The sequence below is a fragment of the Muntiacus reevesi genome, chromosome 13, assembly GCF_963930625.1.
Source record: "Muntiacus reevesi chromosome 13, mMunRee1.1, whole genome shotgun sequence".
In the NCBI taxonomy this organism is placed as follows: domain Eukaryota; kingdom Metazoa; phylum Chordata; class Mammalia; order Artiodactyla; family Cervidae; genus Muntiacus; species Muntiacus reevesi.
The window spans coordinates 12,127,845-12,155,641 of NC_089261.1; the positions used below are offsets into that span (position 1 = coordinate 12,127,845).

The 27,797-nt window shown below is 48.0% G+C and overlaps 2 protein-coding genes across 4 annotated transcripts; both read left to right on the forward strand.

Annotated features, from left to right (window-relative positions):
* Nucleotides 1-1,615: 1,615 nt before the first annotated feature.
* On the forward strand, nt 1,616-11,248 carry LOC136146100 (2'-5'-oligoadenylate synthase 1-like). The gene is made up of 5 exons (XM_065904990.1): nt 1,616-1,905; nt 2,710-2,998; nt 4,373-4,557; nt 6,592-6,824; nt 7,632-11,248. The coding sequence occupies exons 1-5, from the start codon at nt 1,729-1,731 to the stop codon at nt 7,801-7,803; spliced, it is 1,056 nt and encodes a 351-aa protein (XP_065761062.1). The 5' UTR covers nt 1,616-1,728; the 3' UTR covers nt 7,804-11,248.
* A 6,167-nt stretch (nt 11,249-17,415) lies between these two features.
* On the forward strand, nt 17,416-26,774 carry LOC136146099 (2'-5'-oligoadenylate synthase 1-like). 3 transcript variants are annotated; one of them, XR_010658895.1, is made up of 7 exons: nt 17,419-17,710; nt 18,510-18,798; nt 20,174-20,358; nt 22,078-22,310; nt 23,119-23,272; nt 24,590-26,055; nt 26,537-26,774. XR_010658895.1 is itself a non-coding variant. In XM_065904989.1 (6 exons), the coding sequence occupies exons 1-6, from the start codon at nt 17,534-17,536 to the stop codon at nt 24,719-24,721; spliced, it is 1,170 nt and encodes a 389-aa protein (XP_065761061.1). In that variant the 5' UTR covers nt 17,419-17,533; the 3' UTR covers nt 24,722-26,774. The 3 variants fall into 3 exon arrangements, 1 of the variants encoding a protein (XP_065761061.1); XR_010658896.1 differs by lacking the exons at nt 24,590-26,055; nt 26,537-26,774 and adding an exon at nt 22,812-22,879 and having other exon boundaries at nt 17,416-17,710; nt 23,119-23,252; XM_065904989.1 differs by having other exon boundaries at nt 24,590-26,774.
* The last annotated feature ends 1,023 nt before the right edge of the window (nt 26,775-27,797 follow it).

The following is a 27,797-nucleotide window of genomic DNA, read 5'->3' on the forward strand; positions in this document are numbered from 1 at the left end:
GAGGGGTCCAGGGACTTTTATAAGATGAGGGCTTCTAGTCAGGAATCAATGATGAGGAAAAAGGTGTTAGGATCCTGACTTGTTCCTCTTGCACTGTTTCAGACACAGTTATAGGCCGGCATCAGTAATCCAGAAATTGAGTCTGGCAGTTTGGCGGCTCTCTGGCTGTCTTTCTGATCTATAGAAAGAAAACTTTAAGGGGAAGAGTGTTGCAAGCGTAAACACCTGAAACATTTAGCCCGCCAGGCCTCAAAGAGTCGGCATTGACTCAGCACTCTTGAGCACTCGCACACAGAGGGAACTAGGGGTGAGCTGTGGCTCCTGCAGACACGTAGAGTTAGGAGCAATTTCAGTTAAAAAAAAAAAAAGACCCTGATGCTGGGAAAGATTGAAGGCAGGAGGAGAAGGGGATCCCAGAGGATGAGATGGTTGGACGGCATCACCGACTCGATGGACGTGAGTTTGAAAAAGCTCCGGGAGTCGGCGATGGACAGGGAGGCCTGGTGTGCTGCATGCAGTCCACAGGGTCCCGAAGAGTCGGACACAACTGAGTGACCACACTGAACTGACAAAGTAGAAAGACTAAGAATGTTCAGTCCTGCCCACTCTTCTCTTTATCTTCTTTGTTCTCCGGAAATGGAAAGAAAAAAAGCTCATTCCTGTATTTTATGTTGTTCTTGTTTTTTTCCCGTTTCGCCTCAATGGTATAACTGGCTTTCTTTAATTTACGCAAACCATTATGATGTCCAGACTACCTGACCTATGTTGTGAAACTTCTCTACAACCTGGCTCCTCGTCTCGCCTCTTTGGAGCAGTCTTCTCGGGGTCACTCGAGAGGCTGTCTCCCTGGCTTAAAGTGCTAAAAAATTTCCATCGAATGAAACATAACTCTCAACTTTTATGTTGTGAATACTTTTCAGGTCGAAAGACCTCTTTACAAATCAGGTCAGAGAGGCATGCCCAGTTACACTCGTGTTCAAAGCTGCACAGCTAGGGACAGCTCACAATTTTTCTGTCGACCTAAAGAACTAAAGTTTATGAAAAAGTACAACGTATAGATTCATGACATTAAAAAAATAAAGACAGAGGGAAATTATGTTTGTGTGTATGTGTGCATAAACCTAGAAAATTGTCTCACAAGACTACCCCAAAGTAGTTATAGTTGTCGTCTTTGAGGTTTAGGATTAGGGGTGGACTAAACAATCCTTCCAGATTTTTCTGACTCTTTCTGTTTGCAATATACTACTGCTCCCAGGATCCCAGGAGACTATAAAACAATTTCGTCCACAGTGAAAAGAGGAAAAGAAAACCAGAAATGTATCTGAAATTGTGATTCCTCTTGGGTGAAGTACTAAGGTGGGTTTCAAAGCAGCTTTTCAGAGTATAGTCTGAAGACAGACCAGATATTCTAGTCTGCCTGCTAAAGGCAGGGAGGAATTCTGGGATTCTGGAGGAAAGAGCTGAGAGATCTGACAGTTTTGTGGGGTCCCAGGAGCGTTTCATTTGCAGAGAGGCAAACTAGAAACAAAGATTCAAGACAAAACACCTCCCTTTCAAGGAACCGAAACCAGCAGCAGCCTAGCTCCTCCCTGCCTGTGAAATGAAACTTAACAGCCCCCTAGAGGCAGGCACTGAACTGAACTGAGACGCAGGCAGCAGAGGAGACTGAAGCTCACAGGTTCAGGACACAGTTCTGCCGCCTCTGGCTCTCCAGTCCCCAGGGTCGTGATGAAGCTCAGTGATACCCCGGCCGAGTCTCTAGACGAGTTGATCAAAGACGACCTCCTGCCAAACGAGGAGTTCCGTAAGCAAGTCAAAGAAGCCATTGACATCATCTGCACTTTCCTGAAAGAGAGGTGTTTCCGATGTGCCCCTCACGGAGTTCGAGTGTCCAAAGTTGTGAAGGTGAGTCCAGAACTGCCTGGCTGGGGAGAAGGGGGCTGGTTTGCAAGTGTTTGCACAGGGACAGTCAGAGAGCAAGAGGCTGAGGTCTCTGGGGCTGGTTCTGATTTATCCATGCCGGAACTATAACCACATCTGTGAAAATAGCTTCTCGGGAGAGGGCATCCATCTGTAAGTTTTTAACAAATTCCCTGGGGAAGTGTATAAACCACCTAGGTCACGACTGCTTTGGAGATAAGCAATGTGAATCCCGGCAGCATCTACAGTTCACTAATCTTTGCCAGGGTGGGATCTCACTCTTTCTGCAGAGGCTCGAGTTGGTTAAGAGTATATGTTTTGAAAGCAGATAGCACCTGCTGGCTGTGAAATCTTGGGCAAGTCACTTAACCTCTCTGTGCCTCAGTTTCCTTACCTATAAATTTCGGTACCTTATAGGGCTTGCAGATCAAGTAAAGTCAGCCATGGGCCAGTTTACACTATTGATCACGTAAGGTCGTAAATTACAGGGAGGAAAGAATATGGACCCTGGAAAAAGACAACCAGGATGTGAACTGTATCTCTGCCACCCGCTAGCTGTGTCACTGGACTGATACATGATCTCTCACCATCTGTTTCGCCAACCGGAAGATAACAACAGATAATAACAATAGCTAGATCCCAGAGTTGTTGTGAGCATTGTAGGAGTTCCAGCTGCTGATGCCTTCATCGCAGTGGCTAGCACTCAATATGTTAGTGATTGTTCTCAGCATTTTAAGGGAGGCTCTTCTCAATGAAAAATGTCAGTTTCATTCTTATTACCTGTTTTAGGGCGGCTCCTCAGGCAAAGGCACGACCCTCAGAGGACGATCAGATGCTGACCTCGTCGTCTTCTTCACCAATTTCACAAGTTTTCAGGAACAGCTTGAGTTCCGAGGAGAATTCATCGTAGAAATTAGGAGACAGCTGGAAGCTTGTCAAAGAGAGAAAAAAATTGAAGTGGATTTTGAGGTCCAGAAACAACGACGGGAGAATCCCCGCGTTCTCAGCTTTGTGCTGAGGTCCCGCAAACTCAGCCAGGAGGTGGAGTTCGATGTCCTGCCCGCCTTTGATGCCCTGGGTGAGTGCTCCCAGCCATGAGTTCTTACAGTCTTTGTCCTATGTCAGGGCTTCTTCCGTTCTCTTTTCTTGTCTCTGAGCAGAAACAAAATGTCTTAATAACCAAGGTACCCCTTCAAGTGGGAGGAGACCCAGGCATCTCTCCTGGGACAAGAATGTCTAGGGTCTCATTCAGCCACTGAAGTGACATTAAACACCAAACTGGTACAGTTGGGGGTCAAGATATTTGTATAGAACGCCTACCAGGCTCCTTAGTTTGACTTTTTGCAAACTGTGTGATGTTCTCTTTCTAAAAATGAGGTCTCGGGTAAATTCAATATGTTAATTTCATCCTTTATGCAAATGTGAGGCAACCATATCAAACTTGCACTGGGGTTGGCATCTAGAGATTGTGCGCGGGAGCACTGGGGCAGGAAGCCATGCACTGTCTGAGGCTCAGGCTCCAGTGTGCACCTTAGGTGCGGGCTTCCCTGCTGGCTCAGGGGTTAAGAACGCTCCTGCCGAGCAGGAGATGCAGGTTCAACCCCTGGGTCGGGAAGATCCCCTGCAGAAGGAAATGGCAACCCACTCCAGTAGTCTTGCCTGGGAAATTCCATGGACAGAGGAGCCTGGCAGACTAGAGTCCATGGGGTCTCAAAGGGGCAGCCAGGACTGAGCGACTGAGCAGCAACACGGACGTGGAGGTGCAAGGCCACGGTGGTCCATGGCCCTAAACGAGACGGACAGAGAGCCTCTCTCCTGGAGCCTGACCATAAGAACACCAGGAAGGAAATGATATCTCGCTGTGACCACAACTAAATATGGTGACTCGACGGAGAGCAAAGGGGATCAGACGACTTTGGTAGATAGGGCGACAGGAGAGGTGAGCTCTGGCCTGAGGCCCAAAGAATGAGAAAGAGCCAGGCGTGGGAAGACCTCCCAGGAAGAAGAATCCGCAGGTGCAAAGCCAGGAATGAACGTGGCATGTTTGAAGAAATGAGGCAACCAGGGGAGTCAGTGGCAAAGGGATTGAGGCAGGAGGTAAGACGAAGGAGGAGACGGTCTCACATTCCGCGTGGGCCACTGTGAGGACTTGGGATTTTACCCAGGGGTCCTGGGAAGCAAGAAGTGGAAGGATCAGGTTTCAAGGCCTCTGTATGGGCTGTGGGGATCCAGGCAGGAGGGTGCCGCCACCTCTGCTGAGTCCAGGTGAGAGACGACGGGTGACGGCGGTGGAGGTGGGAGAAGGGAGGCCCGGGGATGGACCTCAGGCCTCCTGGCTCTGGGCCTGCTGACCTCCCCACTGCCCCCCAAGGCCAGTGAGGCTGTGTCCCCGGGGCGACAGAAGGAAGCTCAGAAAAGAGCTGACATTTAAGTTTGAATTCATTCCCAACAGGTCAGTTGACCAAAGGTTACAGACCTGATCCTAATATCTACGTCAAGCTCATCCAAGAGTGCGAGAAACTGGGGAAGAAAGGCGAGTTCTCCCCCTGCTTCACGGAGCTGCAGCGAGACTTCCTGAAGAGTCGTCCAACCAAGCTGAAGAACCTCATCCGCCTGGTGAAGCACTGGTACCAACAGGTATGGCCGGCCCCATGTGGGCAGAGCTGAGGAGGAGGAGGAGGAGGGGAGGGGAGAGTGAGGGGGGAGAGGAGGGGAGGGGAGGGGATAGAGGGAGGGGAGAGAGGGAGGGAGGGGAGAGAGGGAGGGGGGAGAGGGAGGGAGGGGAGGGGAGAGAGGGAGGGGGGAGAGGAGGGAGGGGTGGCGTGGAGGGAGGCAAGGATCAGGGAGAGGCATGGGGAGGAGAGGAAGGAGGAGGGGAGGATTCAGAAAGGATGCGGGAGGCAGGAGGGACGAATGGAGAGGAGGGAAAGGGAGCCAGGAGGGAGATGATGAAAGGAAGAAAGTGGAGGAGTAGACATCGGTCGGAAGCGGAAGAAACAGGGGGAAGAAGGGTAGGGTCTGGGGCAGTGCCAGTGGACTCGGGGATCTCACTCTTCCCGGTTATCCCATATCAGCAAATGACAGCTCCATCCTTTCAGTTGCTCCAGACAAAACCATGGGTCTTTCTTATCTTTTTCATACACACACAGACACACGCACACACCCACCAATTTGCGAACGGCTTGGTCCTATATTAAATATCATCATCAACTACCCCCTCACCACCACTCCCAGGCTTTGCTCTTCTCTTCATTAGTCCACCAAGAAGGAAATTCTACTTCAGCCTCAGTGCCTTTGCATGAGCTTATTTGTTTGTTCATTGTCTGGCTTCCCTTTGAGAATGTACATAAACGAAGGGATTTGTATATTTTATTTGTATATATTGTATAAATATATAATATGATACTGCATGTTTTATTCACTGCTGTTGCCCTAGAACCTAGAACAGTGCGTGGAATATAATAGGTTCTCGGTAAGTAATTATTCAATGAGTTAATGAGTGCTAACCTGCCCCCCCAAACTCCCCACCTCCCAGCACACACTCTTTTGCTCACTTCCTAGCTGTCTGAATCCGGTCACATGAATTAACCTCTTGTCCTTCCCATTTTCTCCCTTGAGAAGAGTGGCATGGCACAGCAACACTAAATCAGATACCATGAGGCCGTGCAAATAGATTGCTTCAGGTCGTATGCACATTTGAAGACTATCAACCCCTCAAATCCATGAGCATGGTACCTCTTTCCATTGATTTTTGTCATCTTCAGTTGCTCTGATCAAAGTCAGGTATAGGTCTTTCACCGTGGTTGAATTTATTCCTAATTTAAAAAATTTTTTAATGTAATTGTAAATGGGATTGCTTTTAAATTTCTCATTGTGATAGTTTGTTACTCATATATAGAAATGCAACATATTTCTATGTCTTATTACTATATCCTGCAATCTTCCTAAATGCAGTTTTTATTTTGAATAGTTTTTTCAGGTGCCTAGCATTTTCTATGTATAGTGCCATGTCATCTACAAATAGCAACAGTTAAACTTCCTTTTTAATTTGCATGGATATTGTTTCTTTTTCTTGCCTGATTGCCATGGATGGACTTTCAATACTATGTTGAATAAATGTGAGGAGAGTGGGCATGTGTGTCTTGTTCTTGATTTTAAAGAAAAAGCTTTCGGCCTTCACCACTGAGTGTGATGTCAGCTGTAGGTTGGTCATATGCGGCCTTTATTGAGTTATGTTCTCTCCACATCCACCTTGTTAAGAGTTTGTAAGACAGTGGTTGTTGAATTTTCTCAATTTTTTTTCTGTATATGGGAAAATAATCATATGGTTTTATCCTTTATTTTGTTAATACAAATGTATCTCTTTGATTGATTTGTGGATTCTGACATCCTCACATCACTGGACTAGATCCAACTTGATCATGCTGTGTGACCTTGTAATATGTTGGTGAATTTGCTTTGCTAATATCTCGTGGAGAATTTTCCCATCTATGATCATCAGGCCTGTTGTTTTCTTTTTTGTGCTACATTTTTCTGCTTTTGGTGTAAAACCAGTTTGGAATCATCTCCTAATCTGCACTTTTGTGAAACAGTTTGAGAAGGATAGGCATTAACTCTTCTCCACACAAAAGCTGAACAAACTCATGTTTCTAATCTGTTCCCTCTTCTCAGTGTAAGATGAAGAGTAAGAATAACCTGCCCCCTCAGTATGCCCTGGAGCTGCTGACCGTCTATGCCTGGGAACAAGGAAGCTCAGAACCAGACTTCAACACAGCTCAGGGATTTCGGACTGTTTTGGAGTTAGTCCTGAAGCATCAGGACCTCTGCATCTACTGGAAAAAGTATTATGACTTTCAAAACCCTACTATTAGACAATACCTGAGAGGACAACTTGCAAAACGCAGGTACTCTATCCTCACATGCCTTAGATCCCCATATAAATGAAGCCCTGATTATAGCCGTGGCACCCTGGAAATGTAGGAAGACGGAGGTTTCCACAGTTATTGATCATCATCTGTTCTCAGTCACTGTGCTGGGCACTTCACTCCTACCATCTGATTGAAATAATAACCTGCAACTCTGTGAGGCAGACACTGTGCTAACCACTGTACAGATCACTGAGGTATGGAGAACGAAGAACTTGTGCAAACTTTACAGAAAGTGAGTGAAACAGCTGAAATCTGAATCAAATAGCAATAGCTACAACAATAATAATAGTTGCTACCAGGAAGTAAGAGCTTGCTGTAAGACAAAAACACTCTGATAGAGTGGTGGAATTTTGGTTATTAAACCTGTCGTGTATGGACAACTTATTATGTTTCAGTTACTGTTGGGAGCATGTCAAGTGCTCCTCTAGCTCCTCATACAACATCCTTTGAGGTAGGGATGTTCAAATCTGCCCATTTCACAGATGAGGATACTGAGGATTAGAGATTCAGGTGACTTTCCCAAAGACACACCACTACTTAAGAGCAGAGGTGAGATTCAAACCAGGTCTCTCAAGGGCCAAATGCAAGCCCCCTTCACCTCATTTTCAATGTCCAGTGGAGGGCAGGGCACCCAGGTCACAACCCAGGGAGAGGTGTCACATGAGGCCCTTCTGCTGCCCCCAGACACCGTCTGCCCAGGCTGGTATTTAGCCCTGCCGGGAGCTCTGAACATCCCAGACACAGCCCATGTACTCACCTCTCCTCTCTGACTGTTGTTTCCAGGCCTGTGATTCTGGACCCGGCTGACCCGACTGGAAATGTGGCTGGTGAAGAGCCACAGAGGTGGCAGCTGCTGGCACGGGAGGTTAGAGTCTGGCTGAGGTACTTGTGCTGCAAGAACTTGGACGGGACTCCAGTGAGCCCCTGGGTTGTGCCGGTGACACCTCCTGATTAAGCTTATGACCGGGTGGCACTTTGAAATAACAACGTCTACAAATGCTCCTTAAGTCAAATGCAATTTCATCTCGGTCTTTGTATTCTTTCAACATGGTCGCCCTCTGTGACCCATGTCCACATTGACACCAAAGCCACGCTGCCTACCTGGAGCTCCCAGACAATGACCATGGGTGCCAGAGACACTCAGGCCGCCCCAGCCCTGAGAGTCAGGGGAAGCTCCGACACGGGACATTGGCGAAGGGACTCTCCACCACCTTGCTGGACCTTGTCTTGACTGCAGAGCCAACTGTCCTTCCTTCTTGCCTTCTTCACCCAGAGTCGGATTAGATCAGGGCTGTCAGCTTTCCCAGCTTCTTCAAGAGCCCTGATCATTGTCTCTCACCTGGGTGTTTCCCCAAAAAACAATCTGCCGCATTTAATCTCACATTGGCATCTGCTCCTTAGAGTGACCCAGACTCACACAAGCCCCTCTGCCGCCACCCTCAAGGTAGGTGTGGGCTCTTCAGCAAATCCTAGCTGTGATGATGACCCGAGGGACCATCCTGCTCATCCTCAGCCATCACCTCTTCTCAGACAATGTCACGGCCTACGAGGTGGGTCCTGGACGAAGCCGCCATCTCACCCTCTCCCACCCCATCTCAGCCCTCATTCCTGCTCCTTGGCCGGGGCTTCTGTCTTTATCCTTTCTATATTTGTGTTCTCAGATGCTTTGATATCTGGGCCCTGCTGATCCGGGAGAGACTGCCCTCCCGGGGTTGGCTGTTTCCTAGACACAGCCAGCAGCTCCCCTGTTGGCCTTTCCCATGCAAACCTGTCGAGCATCTCCTGCCCCACCGCTCAGACGCGGAGCCAGTCTGAGCCACAACCCACCCTGCCCCACTCATGCTGGGACCAGGTCCCGATGGCTCAGGAAAGCCCCTCCTCTCCACAGCCCTCTTACATTATTCACACTTGCCGTCCAAAGACTGCTTTCCCTGCCTCGCCTGCCTTTCCCAGAGAAATGACCATAAAGGTCTTGGCCTTGTGTTCCTCTAACTCCATCTGCCTCATGTGAGACCCTGGTGCTTCCCACGTGGCCTGGAGACAGGACGACAGGCTGTGTCTCCTATTGCCAGGGACCTGTGAGGACCATACTTGGTCACTGATTTTAACATGAGAGTGAGAAATATTTTTGCTCTTTACAAAAGAGGAAGAATCCAAAGTATCTCCAAAACTTGGGACCTTTTCTTTCTGTCTCAATTTCTGTGTCTTTGTCGAGTCTCTCTGAAAATGGGATTGTACCCCAGATGGGGTTTTGTTACCACTGTGTTATCTTCAGCACAGGTGTCTCTTCATGCCCAGAGGACACTCTGGAATCACATGTAATTACCACGGGGGTGGTCCACTTGCATTGTTTTCTGAGAGTGTTTCAGAATTATACATAAAGCTACAGTCACTAGTAGATTAACTGAATTGCTAAATAGTTGCTTAATTGAAGAGCCACACGGATCATATGGTAGATATCATATCCTATTGTTAATTCTTGAGGAACTCTCCATAGTGGTGACACTGAATTGCATTCTCAGCAAGAGAGGTCAAGAGTTCCAGGCCCTCCACATGCTCACCATCACCAGTGTCCTTTAACACATGTGATAGCTATGCTAACAGGTAAAAGCGATGCCTTATGATTTTGATTTCCACTTCCCAGATGATTCCTAATATTGAGTATGGGAATTCCCTGGTGGTCCAGTGGTTAGGACCGGGCGCTCTCACTGCTGGGGACAGGGTTCAATCCCTGGTTGGGCAACCAAGACCAGGCAAGCTACACAGTGTGGCCAAAATAATAATCATAGCGATGAGCATCTTTTCATATACCTGTTGGCCATTTGTAAACCTTCTTTAGAAAAATAAAAATTCAATCCTTAGCCCATTATATAGTTGGTTATTTGTCCTTTAGCTAGTGAGTTGTCCAAGTGAAAGTCGCTCAGTCACGTCCGACCCTTTGTGACTCCAGGCACTGTATCGTCCATGGGATTCTCCAGGCCAGAATACTGGAGCGTGCAGCCTTTCCCTTTTCCAGGGGGTCTTGCAACCCAGGGATCGAACCCAGGTCTCCCGCACTGCAAGCAGGTTCTTTACCAGCTGAGCCACCTGAGAAGCCCAAGGCCCTCATTATTTTCTCACTAACCCCTTTTCCGATAGTTGTTTGTAACCATTTTCTCCATTTCCATTCCCTTTTCTCCCTTCATTTTATACCTGTTTTTCATTTTTATTTTATATTGGGGTATAGTTCATTTACAGTGTGTGTTAGTTTGAATGTACAGCAAAGTGATTCAGCTCTACATATATCTATTCTTTTTGATCAGTTACCTTTGCATTCTCTTGTGTTTTGTTTTTCATTTGCTGGGCAGAAGCTTTTTAGTTGGATTACTTCCCTTTTGTCTGTTTTTGTTCTATTGTCAGTGTTTTGTTTACACATTCAATTACACTTTGGCAAAGTTGTCAAGAATATACAATGAGGAAAGGACAGTCTCTTCAATAAATCAAGCTGGGAACATTGGATATCCACATGCAAAAGGATAAAATCACACCTTTTCTTCCAGCATGCACAAATATCAACTCAGAAGAGATAAACGCCTAAACGTAAGAGCTGAAACTGTAAAACTCCTAGAAGAAAACACAGGGAGAACGCTTCATGACATAAATTTGGCAATGATTTTATGAATATCATATCAAAACACAGACAAATAGGGGTGAGTTGGTGGTGCATACTAGTTCTGCTGTGTGGATGCCAAATATTCCAGCAGCATTTGCTGAAGGGACCGTCCTTCCCCACTGCTCTGCAGAACCACCTCAGACATGTGTCCAGAGTCATGTGTGTGAGCCTGTGTTATACCATTGAGCAATTTTTGTGTCCTTGGTTTAATACTACCTGTACTAATTGCTGTAGCCTGATATTAATTCTCAGTGTCTTGTAGGAAACTGTGTTCTATCCAAACTAATGTCCTCTCTTGGCTCTTTCTATTTCTATGCTAATATTATACTCAGTTTGTGAATTTTCACCCAAGATACAGGGAGGCATTTGACTGGAATTCCATAAATTAGTTCAGGGAAAATGACATCCATGTAATATTGAGTATTCCAGTCCACAAACTTGGAACTTCTTTCCATTAATTTTCTTCTTTAATTACTCTGTAACCACATTTTATAGTTTTCCCCTGCATTGCTATTACATATGTTTTCTCATATTACTCCTAGATATCCATATTTATATTAGTGTACTTAGCAAGTTTTCTTTCATTTCATTTGTAATGTTGATCTCATGAAGACCTCAGTGGATGTGTTGGATTATAGTATAATGAGTGAGCTTTATACTTCTCTGAATTTTGTGGTTTTATTGTATTTTGCTGTAAATCTATATCCTGTATGACTACAAGAATCAATAAAGCGAATTTCTTTCAAAACTTTTTTGATAAGTGTTTCTCAGCTAAGCTGTGATGATTTGGTCAAAGCTGGCAGACGCAGGTAACAGAAAACTCAAGGGTGCCGCACTTGAGAACTGCTGGTTCAACCACAAATCCATCAGACTCATCAAGAGAGAAGAAAGCGTGTAAGGGATGATGGACATGCTTGGATGAAATCTGAAACAGCCGCGTCATAAATGCCTGATTGCCCAGAGCTGAGTCCCCATTCTGGACCACTTCCTGCTGAGGAAAGGAACCCGGGAGGAACGGAGGGTGGAGCTGGAGAGATGAGCGTGGGCTTCTCCGAGCCTGCCTGGAGGCTCAGCATCCTGTCAGCCCCACCAGGGGTGCAGTCTGCTTACTACCCGCCTTCGGGGCTCCCAGCCCCATAGGGGCTGTCCTGTCTCAGGGCTTCTGTCTCTCTCTGTTCATGTTTCTGAGCATGTCTCCCAGAGTTCGAGACCCTTACCAAAATGAGGTGTCTCTAAAAAGTGGAGCAGAGATCATCGTATCTCTCCTGGGACGGTCATGCCTAAACCAAGCAGGCAACGAGGAACGGTAAATTGGCACAATTTGGGGACAAGACATTCTTTATGGAACCCCCACCAGCCTTACTTGTTTGATTTAATGGCAAAGTGTGTGAATGCTATTTTTCTAACAACGGGCCAGCATAGATTGATCCTCTGCAGTTGGGGACCTGAGAGGTTCCCTTCTTTTTCTTTTTTTTTAGAGGTGCACTTTTGTGGGATCTGATACACAGGAAGTGTGTATTTATGCCTGACAATTAATGATTATAAATAATTACCATCACTATCTTACTCACAGCAAAGAGTGTTCATTAACGATCTCTCCAGCCTGGTTCAAATTGTGATGCCAGAGAAGACTGTTGAGAGTCCCTTGGACTGCCTGCTTGGAGATCAAACCAGTCAACCTGAAAAGAAATCAACTCTGAATATTCATTGGAAGGACTGATTCTGAAGGTGAAGCTGCACTAATCTGGCCAATTCTGATGGGGAGAACTGACTCACTGGAAAAGACCCTGATGCTGGGCAAGACTGAGGGCAGGAGAAGGGGATGACAGAGGATGAGATGGCTGGATGGCACCAACGACTAAACGCAGGATGTGAATTTGAATAAATTGCAGGAGATATTGAAGGACAAGGGAGCCTGGCCTACTGCAGTCCATGGGGTGGCACAGAGTCAGACACGAAATAGTAATTGAACAATGACAATCCAGCCTTGTCGGCATTCCCTCCCATGCCCTGCCCCCACGGTGCTTCTGCCAATAGAAAACAGTGCTTCCCTTGAGGTCATGTCTAGGAATCAGTCCAGTGTAGACGAGACAACAGATTTTCTAGAAATCAAAAGTTCATTCAGAAAGAATATATATGTCAGGAATGAGTCTGATTGTTTACAATTTGGTGTAATTTCTCATACAGTCCAATAGAGAACATTAGCTCCTGGGCTCCGTAAATCCCCGTCACATGCAAATTGCTTTCTTCACCAACTCCCCTACCACCCCATCTACCCAAACCTCCAGGAAAAGGAGTTAGAGTGCCTACCAGTGAAAGAGCTGCCCCGGTGACCATTGTGCAAAGGGGAACAGTAGACCATTAGCTCTACACACTCAGCAAAAACAAGACCAGGAGCTGCCAGTAGCTCAGATCAAGAACTCCTTATGGCCAAATTCAGACTGAAATAGAAGAAGGTAGGGAAAACCACTAGACCATTCAGGTATGACCTAAATCGAGTCCCTTGCGATTATAGAGTGGAAGTGACAAACAGATTCAAGGGATTAGATCTGATAGAGTGCCTAAAGAACTATGGATGGAGGTTTGTGACATTGTATAGGAGGCAGAGATCAAGACCATCCCCAAGGAAAAGAAATGCAAAAGGGCAAAATGGTTGTCTGAGGAGGCGTTACAAATAACTGTGGATAAAAGAGAAGCTAAAAGCAAAGGAGAGAAGGAGAGATATACCCATCTGAATGCAGAGTTCCAAAGAAGAGCAAGCAAGGTGAGATAAGAAATCCAGCCTCAGTGATCCATGCAAAGAAATAGAGGAAAACAATAGAATGGAAAAGACTAGCGATCCCTTCAAGAAAAGTAGAGATCCCAAGGTAACATTTCATGCACGATGGGCACAGCAAAGGATAGAAATGGTATGGACCTAACAGAAGCAGAAGATATTAAGAGGAAGTGACAAGAATACACAGAAGAACAAGGCAAAAAAGATCTTTGTGACCCAGATAACCACAATGGTGTGATCACTCACCTAGAGCCAGACGTCCTGGAATGTGAAGTCAGGTGGGCCTTAGGAAGCATCACTATGAACAAAGCTAGTGGAGGTGATGGAATTCCAGCCGAACTATTTCAAATCCTAAAAGGTGATATGCCAGCTCAATATGCCAGCAAATGTGGAAAACTCAGCAGTGGCCACAGGACTGGAAAAGGTCTGTTTTCATTCCATTCATAAAGAAAGGCAATGCCAAAGAATGCTCAAACTACCACAAAATTGCACTTATCTCACACACTAGAAAAGTAGTGCTCAAAATTCACCAAGCCAGGCTTCAACAGTACATGAACCATGAACATCCAGATGTTCAAACTGGATGTAGAAAAGGCAGAGGAACCAGAGGTCAAATTGCCAACATCTGTTGGATCATCAAAAAAGCAATAGAGTTCCAGAAAAACATCTTCTTCTGCTTTGTATTGACTATGCCAAAGACTTTGACTGTGTGGATCACAAGAAACTCTGGCGAATTCTTCAAGACAAGGGAATACCAGACCACCTGACCTGCTCTTGAGAAATCTGCATGCAGGTCAAGAAGCAACAGTTAGAACAGGACGTAGAACAACAGACTGGTTCCAAAGGGAAAGGAGAACATCAAGGCTGTATATTGTCACCCTGCTTATTTAACTTATATATATGCAGAGTGCATCATGAGAAATGCTGGGCTGGATGAAGCACAAGCTGGAATCAAGATGGCTGGGAGAAATATCAATCGCCTCAAAGATGCAGAAGACACCACCCTTATGGCAGAAAGTGAAGAAGAACCAAAGAGCCTCTTGATGATAGTGAAAGAGAAGAGTGAAAAAGTTGGCTTAAAACCCCACATTCAGAAAACTAAGATCACAGCCTCTGGTCCCATCACTTCACGGCAAGTAGATGGGGAAACAATGGGAACAGTGAGAGACTTTATTTTCTGGATGCTCCAGAATCACTGCAGATGATCACTGCAGACATGAAATTAAAAGATGCTTGCTCCTTGGAAGAAAAGTTATCACTAACCTAGACAGCATATTAAAAAGCAGAGACATTACTTTGCCAACAAACTTCTGTCCAGTCAAATCTATGGCTTTTCCAGTAGTCATGTATGGATGTGAGAGTTGGATTATAAAGAAGGCTGAGCATGGAAGAATTGGCGCTTTTGAACTGTGGTGTGGGAGAAGACTCTTGAGAGTCCCTTGGACTGCAAGGAGATCCAACCAGTCCGTTCTAAAGGAAATCAGTCCTGAATATTGGTTGGAAGGACTGATGCTGAAGCTGAAACGCCAATACTTTGGCCACCTGATGCAAAGAAGTGACTTATTGGAAAAGACCCTGATGCTAGGAAAGATTGAGGGCAGGAGGAGGAGGGAATGGCAGAGGATGAGATGGTTGGATGGCATCACCAACTCGATGGACTTGAGTTTGAGTAAGCTCTGGGAGTTGGTGATGGACAGGGGAGCCTGGTGTGTTGCAGTTCATCGGGTTGCAAAGAGTCAGACACAACGGAGCAACGGAACTCAACTGAACTGACATCAGTAAACAAGGTCGTTCTAGTCATCAGCAATCACAGCCCTTCAGAGTGATCCGCTGAGCCCTGAGGAAACTCGGGAAGGAAAGGTGCGCCCTGAGGAAAGGCAGCTCTGAATGTGAGAGCAGCATGCGTGTGCTTAGGCCCTCGGTTGGGTCTGACCCTTTGTGATCCCACAGACTATAACCTGGGCTTCTCTGGTGGCTCAGTCCTTACAGAATCCACCTGAAGGGCTGGAGACCTGGCTTCGATCCCTGAGTCGGGAGATCCCCTGGAGGAGGGCTTGGCAACCCGCCCCAGTATTCTTGCCTGGGGAACCCCCATGGACAGAGGCGCCTGGTGGGCTGCAGTCCATGGGGTCGCACAGAATCTGACGACTGCGCAACTAAGCACAGCACCGACTGCTGCCACGGAGCTGGGTTCTCCAGGCCAGAACACCGGCCGCGAAGCCATTCCCCGCTCCAGGCTCGTCCCAGCACTAGCCCAGCCAGCTGAGGTGCCTGTCAAAGGGACGATTTCAGTGAGCCCCGACTCTGACATCGTCCCACACATAGACGAGCACTCTATTTCTTAACTTGGGGTTGTTGCTGGCCAAAATCTCGGCGTTCTCAGCCCCGCCAAGTCAAATAAAAAGTACAGAGATGGAGTTTGGAGGAAGCAGAAAGGTGGCTTTAATTCTTAGCCGGCAGAGAGGGGAGCTCCATAAACTCATGCCTGAACAACTGCGCCCCCCACCATGAGGGGTCCAGGGACTTTTATAAGATGAGGGCTTCTAGTCGGGAATCAATGATGAGGAAAAAGGTGTTAGGATCCTGACTTGTTCCTCTTGCACTGTTTCAGACACAGTCATAGGCTGGCATCAGTAATCCAGTAATTGAGTCTGGCAGTTTGGCGGCTCTCTGGCTGTCTTTCTGATCTATAGAAAGAAAACTTTAAGGGGAAGAGTGTTGCAAGCGTAAACACCTGAAACATTTAGCCCGCCAGGCCTCAAAGAGTGGCATTGACTCAGCACTCTTGAGCACTCGCACACAGAGGGAACTAGGGGTGAGCTGTGGCTCCTGCAGAGTTAGGAGGCAGAAAACAAATTTACAGACCTGTAGAGTTAGGAGCAGTTTCAGTTTAAAAAAAAGACCCTGATGCTGGGAAAGATTGAAGGCAGGAGAAGGGGACGCCAGAGGATGAGATGGTTGGACGACATCACCGACTCGATGGACGTGAGTTTGAAAAAGCTCCGGGAGTCGGCGATGGACAGGGAGGCCTGGTGTGCTGCATGCAGTCCACAGGGTCCCGAAGAGTCGGACACAACTGAGTGACCGCACTGAACTGACAAAGTAGAAAGACTAAGAATGTTCAGGCCTGCCCACTCTTCTCTTTATCTTCTTTGTTCTCCGGAAATGGAAAGAAAAAAGCTCATTCCTGTATTTTATGTTGTTGTTGTTTTTTCCCATTTCGCCTCAATGGTATAGTTGGCTTTGTTTAATTTTCACAAACCCTTATGATGTCCAGACTACCTGACCTATGTTGTGAAACTTCTCTACAACCTGGCTCCTCGCCTCGCCTCTTTGGAGCAGTCTTCTCGGGGTCACTTGAGAGGCTGTCTCCCTGGCTTAAAGTGCTAAAAATTCCCATCGAATAAAACATAACTCTCAACTTTTATGTTGTGAATACTTTTCAGGTCGAAAGACCTCTTTACAAATCAGGTCAGAGAGGCATGCCCAGTTACACTCGTGTTCAAAACTGCACAGCTAGGGACAGCTCACAATTTTTCTGTCGACCTAAAGAACTAAAGTTCATGAAAAACTACAGTGGATAGATTCATGCCATTAAAAAAAAAAGACAGAGGGAAATTACCTTTGTGTGTATGTGTGCATAAACCTAGAAAGTTGTCTCACAAGACTACCCCAAAGTAGTTATAGGTGTCGTCTTTGAGGTTTAGGATTAGGGGTGGACTAAACAATGCTTCCGGATTTTTCTGACTCTTTCTGTTTGCAATATACATGTCCTGCTCCCAGGATCCCAGGAGACTATAAAACAATTTCGTCCACATTGAAAAGAAAAGGAAACCAGAAATCTATCTGTAATTGTGATTCCTCTTGGGTGAAGTACTAAGGTGGGTTTCAAAGCAGCTTTTCAGAGTATAGTCTGAAGACAGACCAGATATTCTAGTCTGCCTGCTAAAGGCAGGGAGGAATTCTGGGATTTTGGAGGAAAGAGCTGAGAGATCTGGCATGTTTGTGGGGTCTCAGGAGCGTTTCATTTGCAGAGAGGCAAACTAGAAACAAAGATTCAAGACAAAACACCTCCCTTTCAAGGAACCGAAACCAGCAGCAGCCTAGCTCCTCCCTGCCTGTGAAATGAAACTTAACAGGCCCCTAGAGGCAGGCACTGAACTGAACTGAGACGCAGGCAGCAGAGGAGACAGAAGCTCACAGGTTCAGGACGCAGTTAGTTCTGCCGCCTCTGGCTCTCCAGTCCCCAGGGTCGTGATGGGGCTCAGCGATACCCCGGCCAAGTCTCTAGACAAGTTCATCGAAGACCACCTCCTGCCAAACGAGGAGTTCCGCACGCAAGTCAAAGAAGCCATTGACATCATCTGCACTTTCCTGAAAGAGAGGTGTTTCCGATGTGCCCCTCACCGAGTTCGAGTGTCCAAAGTTGTGAAGGTGAGTCCAGAACTGCCTGGCTGGGGAGAAGGGGGCTGGTTTGCAATTGTTTGCACAGGGACAGTCAGAGAGCAAGAGGCTGAGGTCTCTGGGGCTGGTTCTGATTTATCCATGCCGGAACTATAACCACATCTGTGAAAATAGCTTCTCGGGAGAGGGCATCCATCTGTAAGTTTTTAACAAATTCCCTGGGGAAGTGTATAAACCGCCTAGGTCACGACTGCTTTGGAGATAAGCAATGTGAATCCCGGCAGCATCTACAGTTCACTAATCTTTGCCAGGGTGGGATCTCACTCTTTCTGCAGAGGCTCGAATTGGTTAAGAGTATACGTTTTGAAAGCAGATAGCACCTGCTGGCTGTGAAATCTTGGGCAAGTCACTTAACCTCTCTGTGCCTCAGTTTCCCTACCTATAAATTTCGGTACCTTATAGGGCTTGCAGATCAAGTCAGCCATGGGCTGGTTTACAGTATTAATCATATAAGGTCGTAAATTACAGGGAGAAAAGAATATGGACCCTGGAAAAAGACAACCAGGATGTGAACTGTATCTCTGCCACCCGCTAGCTGTGTCACTGGACTGATACATGATCTCTCAGCATCTCTTTCGCCATCTGGAAGATAACAACAGATAATAACAGTAGCTAGATCCCAGAGTTGTTGTGAGCATTGTAGGAGTTCCAGCTGGTGATGCCTTCATCTCAGTGGCTAGCGCTGAAAATGTTAGTGATTGTTCTCAGCATTTTAAGGGAGGCTCTTCTCAATGAAAAATGTCAGTTTCATTCTTATTACCTGTTTTAGGGCGGCTCCTCAGGCAAAGGCACGACCCTCAGAGGACGATCAGATGCTGACCTCGTCGTCTTCTTCACCAATCTCACAAGTTTTCAGGAACAGCTTGAGCGCCGAGGAGAATTCATCGAAGAAATTAGGAGACAGCTGGAAGCTTGTCAAAGAGAGGAAACATTTGAAGTGAAGTTTGAGGTCCAGAAACGACGATGGGAGAATCCCCGCGTTCTCAGCTTTGTGCTGAGGTCCCCCAAGCTCAATCAGGCGGTGGAGTTCGATGTCCTGCCCGCCTTTGATGCCCTGGGTGAGTGCTCCCAGCCACGAGTTCTTACAGTCTTTGTCCTATGTCAGGGCTTCTTCCGTTCTCTTTTCTTGTCTCTGAGCAGAAACAAAATGTCTTAATAACCAAGGTACCCCTTCAAGTGGGAGGAGACCCAGGCATCTCTCCTGGCACAAGAATGCCTAGGGTCTCATTCAGCCACTGAAGTGACATTAAACACCAAACTGGTACAGTTGGGGGTCAAGATATTTGTACAGAACACCTACCAGGCTCCTTAGTTTGACTTTTTGCAAACTGTGTGATGTTCTCTTTCTAAAAATGAGGTCTCGAGTAAATTCAATATGTTAATTTCATCTTTTATGCAAATGTGAGGCAACCATATGAAACTTACACTGGGGTTGGCATCTAGAGATCGTGTGCGGGAGCACTGGGGCAGGAAGCAATGCACGCTCGGAGGCTCAGTCTCCAGTGTGCACCTTAGGTGCGGGCTTCCCTGCTGGCTCAGGGGTTAAGAACGCTCCTGCCGAGCAGGAGATGCAGGTTCAACCCCTGGGTCGGGAAGATCCCCTGCAGAAGGAAATGGCAACCCACTCCAGTAGTCTTGCCTGGGAGATTCCATGGACAGAGGAGCCTGGCAGACTAGAGTCCATGGGGTCTCAAAGGGGCAGACAGGACTGAGCGACTGAGCAGCAACACGGACGTGGAGGTGCAAGGCCACGGTGGTCCATGGCCCTAAACGAGACGGACAGAGAGCCTCTCTCCTGGAGCCTGACCATCAGAACACCAGGAAGGAAATGATATCTCGCTGTGACCACAACTAAATATGGTGACTCGACGGAGAGCAAAGGGGATCAGACGACTTTGGTAGATAGGGTGACAGGAGAGGTGAGCTCTGGCCTGAGGCCCAAAGAATGAGAAAGAGCCAGGCGTGGGAAGACCTCCCAGGAAGAAGAATCCGCAGGTGCAAAGCCAGGAATGAACGTGGCACGTTTGAGGAAGTGAAGCAACCAGGGGAGTCAGTGGCAAAGTGATTGATGCAGGAGGTAAGACGAAGGAGGAGACGGGTCTCACCATCCGCGTGGGCCACTGTGAGGACTTGGGATGTTACCCAGGGGTCCTGGGAAGCAAGAAGTGGAAGGATCATGTTTCAAGGCCTCTGTATGGGCTGTGGGGATCCAGGGAGGAGGGTGCCGCCACCTCTGCTGAGTCCAGGTGAGAGACGATGGGTGACGGCGGTGGAGGTGGGAGAAGGGAGGCCCGGGGATGGACCTCAGTTCTCCTGGCTCTGGGCCTGCTGACCTCCCCACTGCCCCCCAAGGCCAGTGAGGCTGTGTCCCCGGGGCGACAGAAGGAAGCTCAGAAAAGAGCTGACATTTAAGTTTGAATTCATTCCCAACAGGTCAGTTGACCAAAGGTTACAGACCTGATCCTAATATCTACATCAAGCTCATCCAAGAGTGCAAGATACTGGGGAAGGAAGGCGAGTTCTCCCCCTGCTTCACGGAGCTGCAGCGAGACTTCCTGAAGAATCGTCCAACCAAGCTGAAGAGCCTCATCCGCCTGGTGAAGCACTGGTACCAGCAGGTATGGCCGGCCCCATGTGGGCAGAGCCGAGGAGGAGGAGGAGGAGGGGAGGGGAGAGTGAGGGGGGAGAGGAGGGGAGGGGAGGGGAGAGAGGGAGGGGAGAGAGGAGGGAGGGGAGGGGAGAGAGGGAGGGGAGAGAGGAGGGAGGGGAGGGGAGAGAGGGAGGGGGGAGAGGGAGGGAGGGGAGGGGAGAGAGGGAGGGGGGAGAGGAGGGAGGGGTGGCGTGGAGGGAGGCAAGGAGCAGGGGGAGACGTGGGGAGGAGCCAGGATGAGGCAGTGGGAAGAGGGAGAGGTAACAGAGGGGAGGGGAGACCAGAGGGGAAGGAAGGAAAATCACAGCTCCATCCTTCTAGTTACTGTGGCCAAACCAAGGGTCATCCTTGGCTTCTTCACAGACACCCATATCTAACTAGTCAGCAAATGTTGTTGGTCCATATTAAAATACATTTATGATTCATCCATGATCATCACCTCTGTTACCCCCTGGTCCAGATCATCTTGGGAGGCTCAAAGGATCTGCCCTTGACCTCTCTGAACCCCCATCTCTGCCCCCTCACAACCACCCTCAGGCCATGCTCTTCTCTTCATTAGTCCTCCTGGAGAGAAAGTCTACACTCCAACCTCTGGGCCTTTGCATGTGCCTATTTGTTTGTTTATTGTCTCGTGTTTGTTCAGTTACTAAGTCATGTCTGACTTTTTGTGACCCCAGGGACTGCAGCATGCCAGGCTCCCCCATCCTCTACTCTATCCCAGAGCTTGCTCAGATTCCTGTCCATTGAGTCGGTGATGCTTTCTAACCATCTCACCCTCTGCTGCCCCCTTCTCTCCCGAAATCAGGGTCTTTTCCAATGAGTTGGCTCTTAGCATCAAGTGGCCAAAGTATTGGAGCTTCAGCTTCAGCATCAGAACCTCCAATGAATATTCAGGGTTGATTTCCTTTAGGATTTACTGGTTTGGTCTCCTTACAGTTCAAGGGACCCTCAAAGAGTCTTGCCCAGCACCACAATTCAAAAGCATCAGTTCTTTGGTGCTCGGCTCTCTTTATGGTGCAAGTCTCACATCTGTTCAGAACTAATCAAAGCTATGGTTTTTCCAGTAGTCATATTTATTGTCTGTCTCCCCACTATTCCCTGGTGGCTCAGATGGTAAAGCGCCTGCTTGCAACATGGGAGACCCAGGTTCGATCCCTGGGTCAGGAAGATCCCTTGGAGAAGGAAATGGCAACCCACTCCAATACTCTTGCCTGGAAAATTCCATGGACAGAGGACCCTGGTGAGCTACAGTCCATGGGGTTGCAAAGAGTCAGACAGGACTTCACTTTCACTTTCCCCTCTATAAATGTACAAGAACAGAAGGATTTATATGTTTGATTCCCTGCTGTATCACAGGAACCTAGAACAGTGCCTGGCACATGAGAGTTCAAAAAATTATTGTTAGGTGAATTAATGAGTGCTATATCCTCCACCAACATCACACACACACACACACACACACACACACACACACTTCTGTTCACTTCCTAGCCATCTGGCTTTGAACAAGAGAGTCAATAGCTCTGTGAATGCCACCATAGACTATACCTAAATGGATAGGTGTGGATTTGCTCTCAGAAAACTTTATACCCTAAAACAAGTGGCAGGCTGAATTTGATGCATGAGAAATGTGCTTTACACAAATGCTAGACAAGCCCATTTTTCTGATTGTTTTCCGTCTACTCAGTGTAAGGAGCAGCTTGGAAAGCCATTGCCCCCACAATATGCCCTGGAGCTTCTGACGGTCTATGCCTGGGAGCAAGGGTGCAAGGAAACAGGATTCATCACAGCTCAGGGATTTCAGACTGTCTTGGAATTAGTCCTGAAGTATCAGAAGCTTTGCATCTACTGGAAAAGGAATTATAACTCTGAAAACCCTATTATTGAAGAATACCTGACAAGGCAACTTGCAAAACCCAGGTACTCCATCCCCTCATGGCTCAGCTCCCCACGTAAATGGACCCCTGCTTACAGATGCAGCATCCGGAAACGAAGGAATTATTGATCATCTTTTGATACTTATCATGCCACTGGGCACTTTACTACTACCATCTAATTTTAAAAACAATGTGCAAACAGCCATGCGAGGCAGGCACTATGTTAATTGCTTCACTAATGAGTAAACCAAGATTCTGAGCAGTAAGAGCTTGTTCAAACCCTAACAGAAAATGAGTGAAACAACTGAAATTTCAACTGAAATAACAACAGCTGCGGGAACAATAATAATTCCTCCCAGGAAGTAAGAGCTTGCTATAAGACTAACACACTCTAACAGTATAGTAAAAATTATGATCATTGTAACTGTCATGCACTAACCCCTCACGATGGCCCAATTACTGTGCTGAGTATTCCATGTGGCTTATCTAGATCCTCATAGAACATCCTTTGAAGTAGGGGTGTTCAAATCTGCCCATTTCACAGATGAGCATACAGAGAATTAGAGAGACCAAGACATCTACCCAAGGTCACACTCCTACAGAAGAGCAGAGGTGAGATTCACGGCCAGGTTTATCAAAGCCCGAATGCAAGGTCCTCCTCCCGTTCACTGTCCTCCCTGGAGCAAGGCACCCAGGACACACCCTAGGGAGTGGTGCTCTGCTGCAGCCCTGATGCTGCCTGAGTCTCAGCCTGTGTCAGGCTGGTTGCTTTGCCCTTCCTGGAGCATCTAGACCACCCACCAGAGAGAACCCAGCTTCTCATTTCTCTCTCTCTAAATATTACTCTTCAGGCCTGTGATTCTGGACCCGGCGGACCCTACAGGAAATGTTGCTGGTGGAGACCTATATAGCTGGCAGCGGCTGGCACAAGCGGCTTTGGTCTGGCTGGATTACCCATGCTTTAAGAAATGGGACGGGTCTCCAGTGGGCTCCTGGGATGTGTCGGTGAGAACTTCTGCTTCTTTACTGTTGCCCTGCCCCCATCCCTTCCACACAGCATGGGGGTGTGTAGCTAGAGACCATTCCTTCCAAAGAAATTGCCTCTTACTAGAGGTCACTAGGGCTTCCATGGTGGCTCAGACAGTAAAGAATCCGCCTGCCTATGCAGGAGACCTGGGTTCAATCCCTGGGTCAGGAAGATCCCCTGGAGAAGGAAATGGCAACCCACTCCAGTATTCTTGCCTGGAGAATCCCCATGGACAGAGGAGCCTGGCGGGCTACAGTCCATGGGGTTGCAAAGAGTCAGACACGACTGAGCGACTTTCACTTTCACAGAGGTCACTCCCATTCACATCATACCAGGCTATGCTCCCTGATTTATAGTCATCTTCACCCCAGAGGGTTCCTAGACTTCTCACATCCCTATCCAGAGCTTATTCTTTAATTAATGCCTCCTTGGCCAGAAGTAACTTTTTTTAACAGCTCCAGTTGGCTCATTCCACTAAGAAGAAAAAGAATAACAACCACCACTTAATGAATACCTGCTTTGGGGTCAGGCTCTGTTCTTAGCCCCTTAAATTTAACTGTTTCATTAAATCTTCACAACATCCCATGAGCCCTGATTTCTACTCCCATCTTACAGATGAGAAAAGGAGGCTCAGAGAGGTGAAGTCACCTGCTCAAGTCCACTCAGCTAGGGAGCCCCAGAACCGGGAATCCCACTCAGCAGACTCCAATGCCAGGGCTTACTCTGCTGAGCTAAACAGCCTGCCTTGTATCCCCTCCCCCCTCCATATCACACAACAAACGAGTGACTCAGAATAGGTGAGGATGTGAACGTATTACACAGCTAAGTCAGGGATGAGGGCCTCATCTTTCCACTCCAAGAGTAGGGATCTTTCTCAAGCTGGAGTGGGGAGGGCTGATGATGCCAGAGATGGGTTTCCCAGAAACAGGCTCTGGGATGAAGTTCACATGCAGGAGGTTTCTGGGGAGGACCATTGGAACCGATACCTGTGTAAAGGAGGGGACCAACATGAGGAGACGGGCGGCTGGGATGCTGGCCATCTCAGACCATCCCCCCGGGGAGTCCTGGGGGCACCAACAGCCTCCAGAGTTGTCCTACAGAAGACTGAGGTGGCCAGGCCTTTATAGCCCCAACACTGGTCAGCTGCTGAATGTGGACAACCCAGGAGGGGGCATGGCCTTCCTCGAAGGGCATCCAGGTGGCAGGTCACAGCGTCCACCGGGGATGCTTACTGAGACCCGTGCCAAGCGGGGAGGCCCAGCTCTCCAATGTGACCACTTGCTTCTCCTTTTCAGCCCCAAGAACACAGCGACCTGATGTTCCAGGCCTATGGTTTTAGACAGCGTTATAGATCCTCTCCAAGAACCCAGCTCTATGCAGGAGCCCCTCCCCAGATGGAAGAGAACTGGACATGTACCATCCTCTGAACGCCAGGGTGTGTTGGAGGCAAGGTCTCCAGAGCCCTCTGGGCCAGCCCTCTTCATGTCTAGGGCTAGGGGGCCTGGATCCAAAGACAGCCGTGAATTGATGTCAGACCTGGGACCAGAACCCAAGTCTCCTGACCCCCAGCCTTCCCACTATTCTTGCTCTCTTTTCTTTCATAGACAGCCCGCTCCCCATTGGAGCCTGACAATAGCCTCTCCGAGACACCAGGAGAGACTCAGGCAAAAGAGTGGAATCCCAGCCTTGACTTTCTTCTGTGAACCTGGGGGGAAAGGTGATGGTCTAATTTATTGTCAATAATAACAAAAATGGTAGCAAATGCCATTTGTTGGGTGTTAATTAACCTCAAGGTACAGAGCCAAGAAGTATATCTACATATTATGTGTGTGTGAGCATCTTCACTGATTCAATTAAAAATATTAACTGGGCACCTGCTCTGTGCCAAGCATTGTTCCGGCCACTGGATCACTGTTGTTCAGTCGCTGAGTTGGGTTCGACTCTTTGCGACCCCATGGACTGTAACACGCCAGGCTTCCATGTCCTTCACTATCTCTTGGAGTTTGCTCAAATTCTTGTCCATTAAATTGGTGATGCCATCCAACCATCTCATCCTCTGCTACCCTTTTCTCCTTTTGCCTTTAATATTTCCCAGCATCGGGGTCTCTTCCAATGAGTCGGCTCTTCTCATCAAGTGGCCAAAATATTGGAGGTTAACAATGAGTAAAGCAGACAAAACTCCCTGCCTCGTGGAGCTGACATTTTGTGGAATACTCTACTATTCGAGAGATGAGGGTCGTTTCAACTTTCAGTTACAGATAATCCTGAGACAAGCATCTTTATTTCATCCTTTGTCCACATCTCTGATGATTTACCTGGGAAAAATTTTAGAACTGCCCTGTGTAATTCAGTAGACACTAGTCACGGATGGCTATTGAGTACTTGAGATGTAGCTGAACCTAACCGAGAGGTGCTCATCCTTATACTTCCCTGAGTTTTCAGATTATTATTAATTTTGGGCTGTAATTTATACTGCTTGTATGACCACAAGAAACAGTAAAGCAAGGTTTCTGGTTCAGAACTATCCTATCCACCCCTGCTATTAAAAGCTAGCATCTGCCCCCTTGCAAGGGTTTCTCGTCCATAATACACCCCCCAACTCCGAGGAGCAGTGTCCATCTCCCCTCCTGCCCACTAGGACTGTAAGTATGGTCCAGTCCCAGCACAGCCCAGCTGGGGACATGCCGGGCCTGCCGAGGGAGGAATGGACTTGTATCCGTAACACCCGGAAGACCCAGCAGCACGCACCAGCACAAGTCAGGTGGGTGTGAGGGGGAGTGACCCCAAGGGCACCTCATCAAGGGGCGGCAGAGTCAGATCAGATGACCAGCAGCTCATTGATTTGGAAGTCCCCTCCTGGACTTCAGGACTCCACACCCTTGGCAAGGACCCCAGGAGAAGGCGCAGACTCGCTCTTAGCCAGGCTCTTAGAACAGATCAAGCGCGAGCCTTTGCCTGGTGATATTCCCATGAGAGATGGTGGGAGATGGGATTAAAAGGTCAGGGAAGCAGATGTGCTGGGGGCCGATGTGCTGTATAAATCCAGAAAGAAAAAAAAACAAAAAACCCCACCAAATTATCTCCCGTGGAAAAGCAGAGAATACAGCTCTACTGAGGCCATAAAGGATATGCTAGTGAGGGACCTCCCTGGTGGGCCAGTGGTTGAGAATCCGTCTTCCAAGGCAGGGGACACGGGTTCGATCCCTGGTCCCAGAAGATCTCACATGCCTCGGGTCAGCCAGGCCCCGGTGCACCACAACTATTGAGACTGCTGTCTAGCGCCGACGAGCCACAGCTGCTGAAGTCTGCGCGCTCCCAGAGCCTGTGCCCTCCGACAAGGGAAGCCACCGCAGCCAGAAGCCCGCACGCCGCAGCACACGGCTGGGGAGCAGCCCCGGCTCGCCGCAACCAGACAAAAGCCTGCACAGCAGCAGAGACCCAGCACGACCAAACAAATAAACAGATAAAATTGTTTTTTTTTTTAAAAAAGAGTAAAGGAGTTTGCCTGGTCAAGGCTATGGTTTTTCCAGTGGTCATGCATGGATGTGAGAGTTGGACTGTGAAGAAAGCTGAGCGCCGAAAAATTGATTCTTTTGAACTGTGATATTGGAGAAGACTCTTGAGAGTCCCTTGGACTGTAAGGAGATCCAACCAGTCCATCCTAAAGGAGATCAGTCCGGGGTGTTCATTGGAAGGACTGATGCTGAAGCTGAAACTCCAATACTTTGGCCACCTCATGTGAAGAGCTGACTCATTGGAAAAGACCCTGATGTTGGGAGGGATCCGGGGCAGGAGGAGAAGGGGACGACAGAGGATGAGATGGCTGGATGGCATTGCCAACTCGATGGGCATGGGTTTGGGTAAACTCCGGGAGTTGGTGATGGACAGGGAGGCCTGGGGTGCTGCAATTCATGGGGTCGCAAAGAGTCGGACACGACTGAGCAACTGAACTGAACTGAACTTAAAGAAGTCTGGGGGGTTATGATGTGTCCATGTGGGTTACTCGGTTGTTAACAAATGCCCCACCATGCTAGGGGATACTGATGTGAAACTGAAACTGAACTTGGAAACAGGAAACCCCGTTTCAAGTGAAGCCAGGAGTCCAGAAGGGGGCGCTCTCACCTCTCAAACCAGTTCAGTCCAGTCGCTCAGTCGTGTCCGACTCTTGGCGACCCCATGGACTGCAGCAAGCCAGGCCTCCCTGTCCTTCATCAACTCCTGGAGCTTGCTCAAATTCATGTCCATCGAGTAGGTGATGCCATCCAACCATCTCATCCTCTGTCATCCCCTTCTCCTCCTGCCTTCACAGTCTTTCCCAGCATCAGGGTCTTTTCCAACGAGTCAGTTCCTTGCATCAGGTGGCCAGAGTATTGGAGCTTCAGCTTTAGCATCAGTCCTTTCAAAGAATACTCAAGACTGTTTTCCTTTAGGATGGACTGGTTTGATCTCCTTGGGAATCCAAGGGACTCTCAAGAGTCTTCTCTAGCACCACAGTTCAAAAGC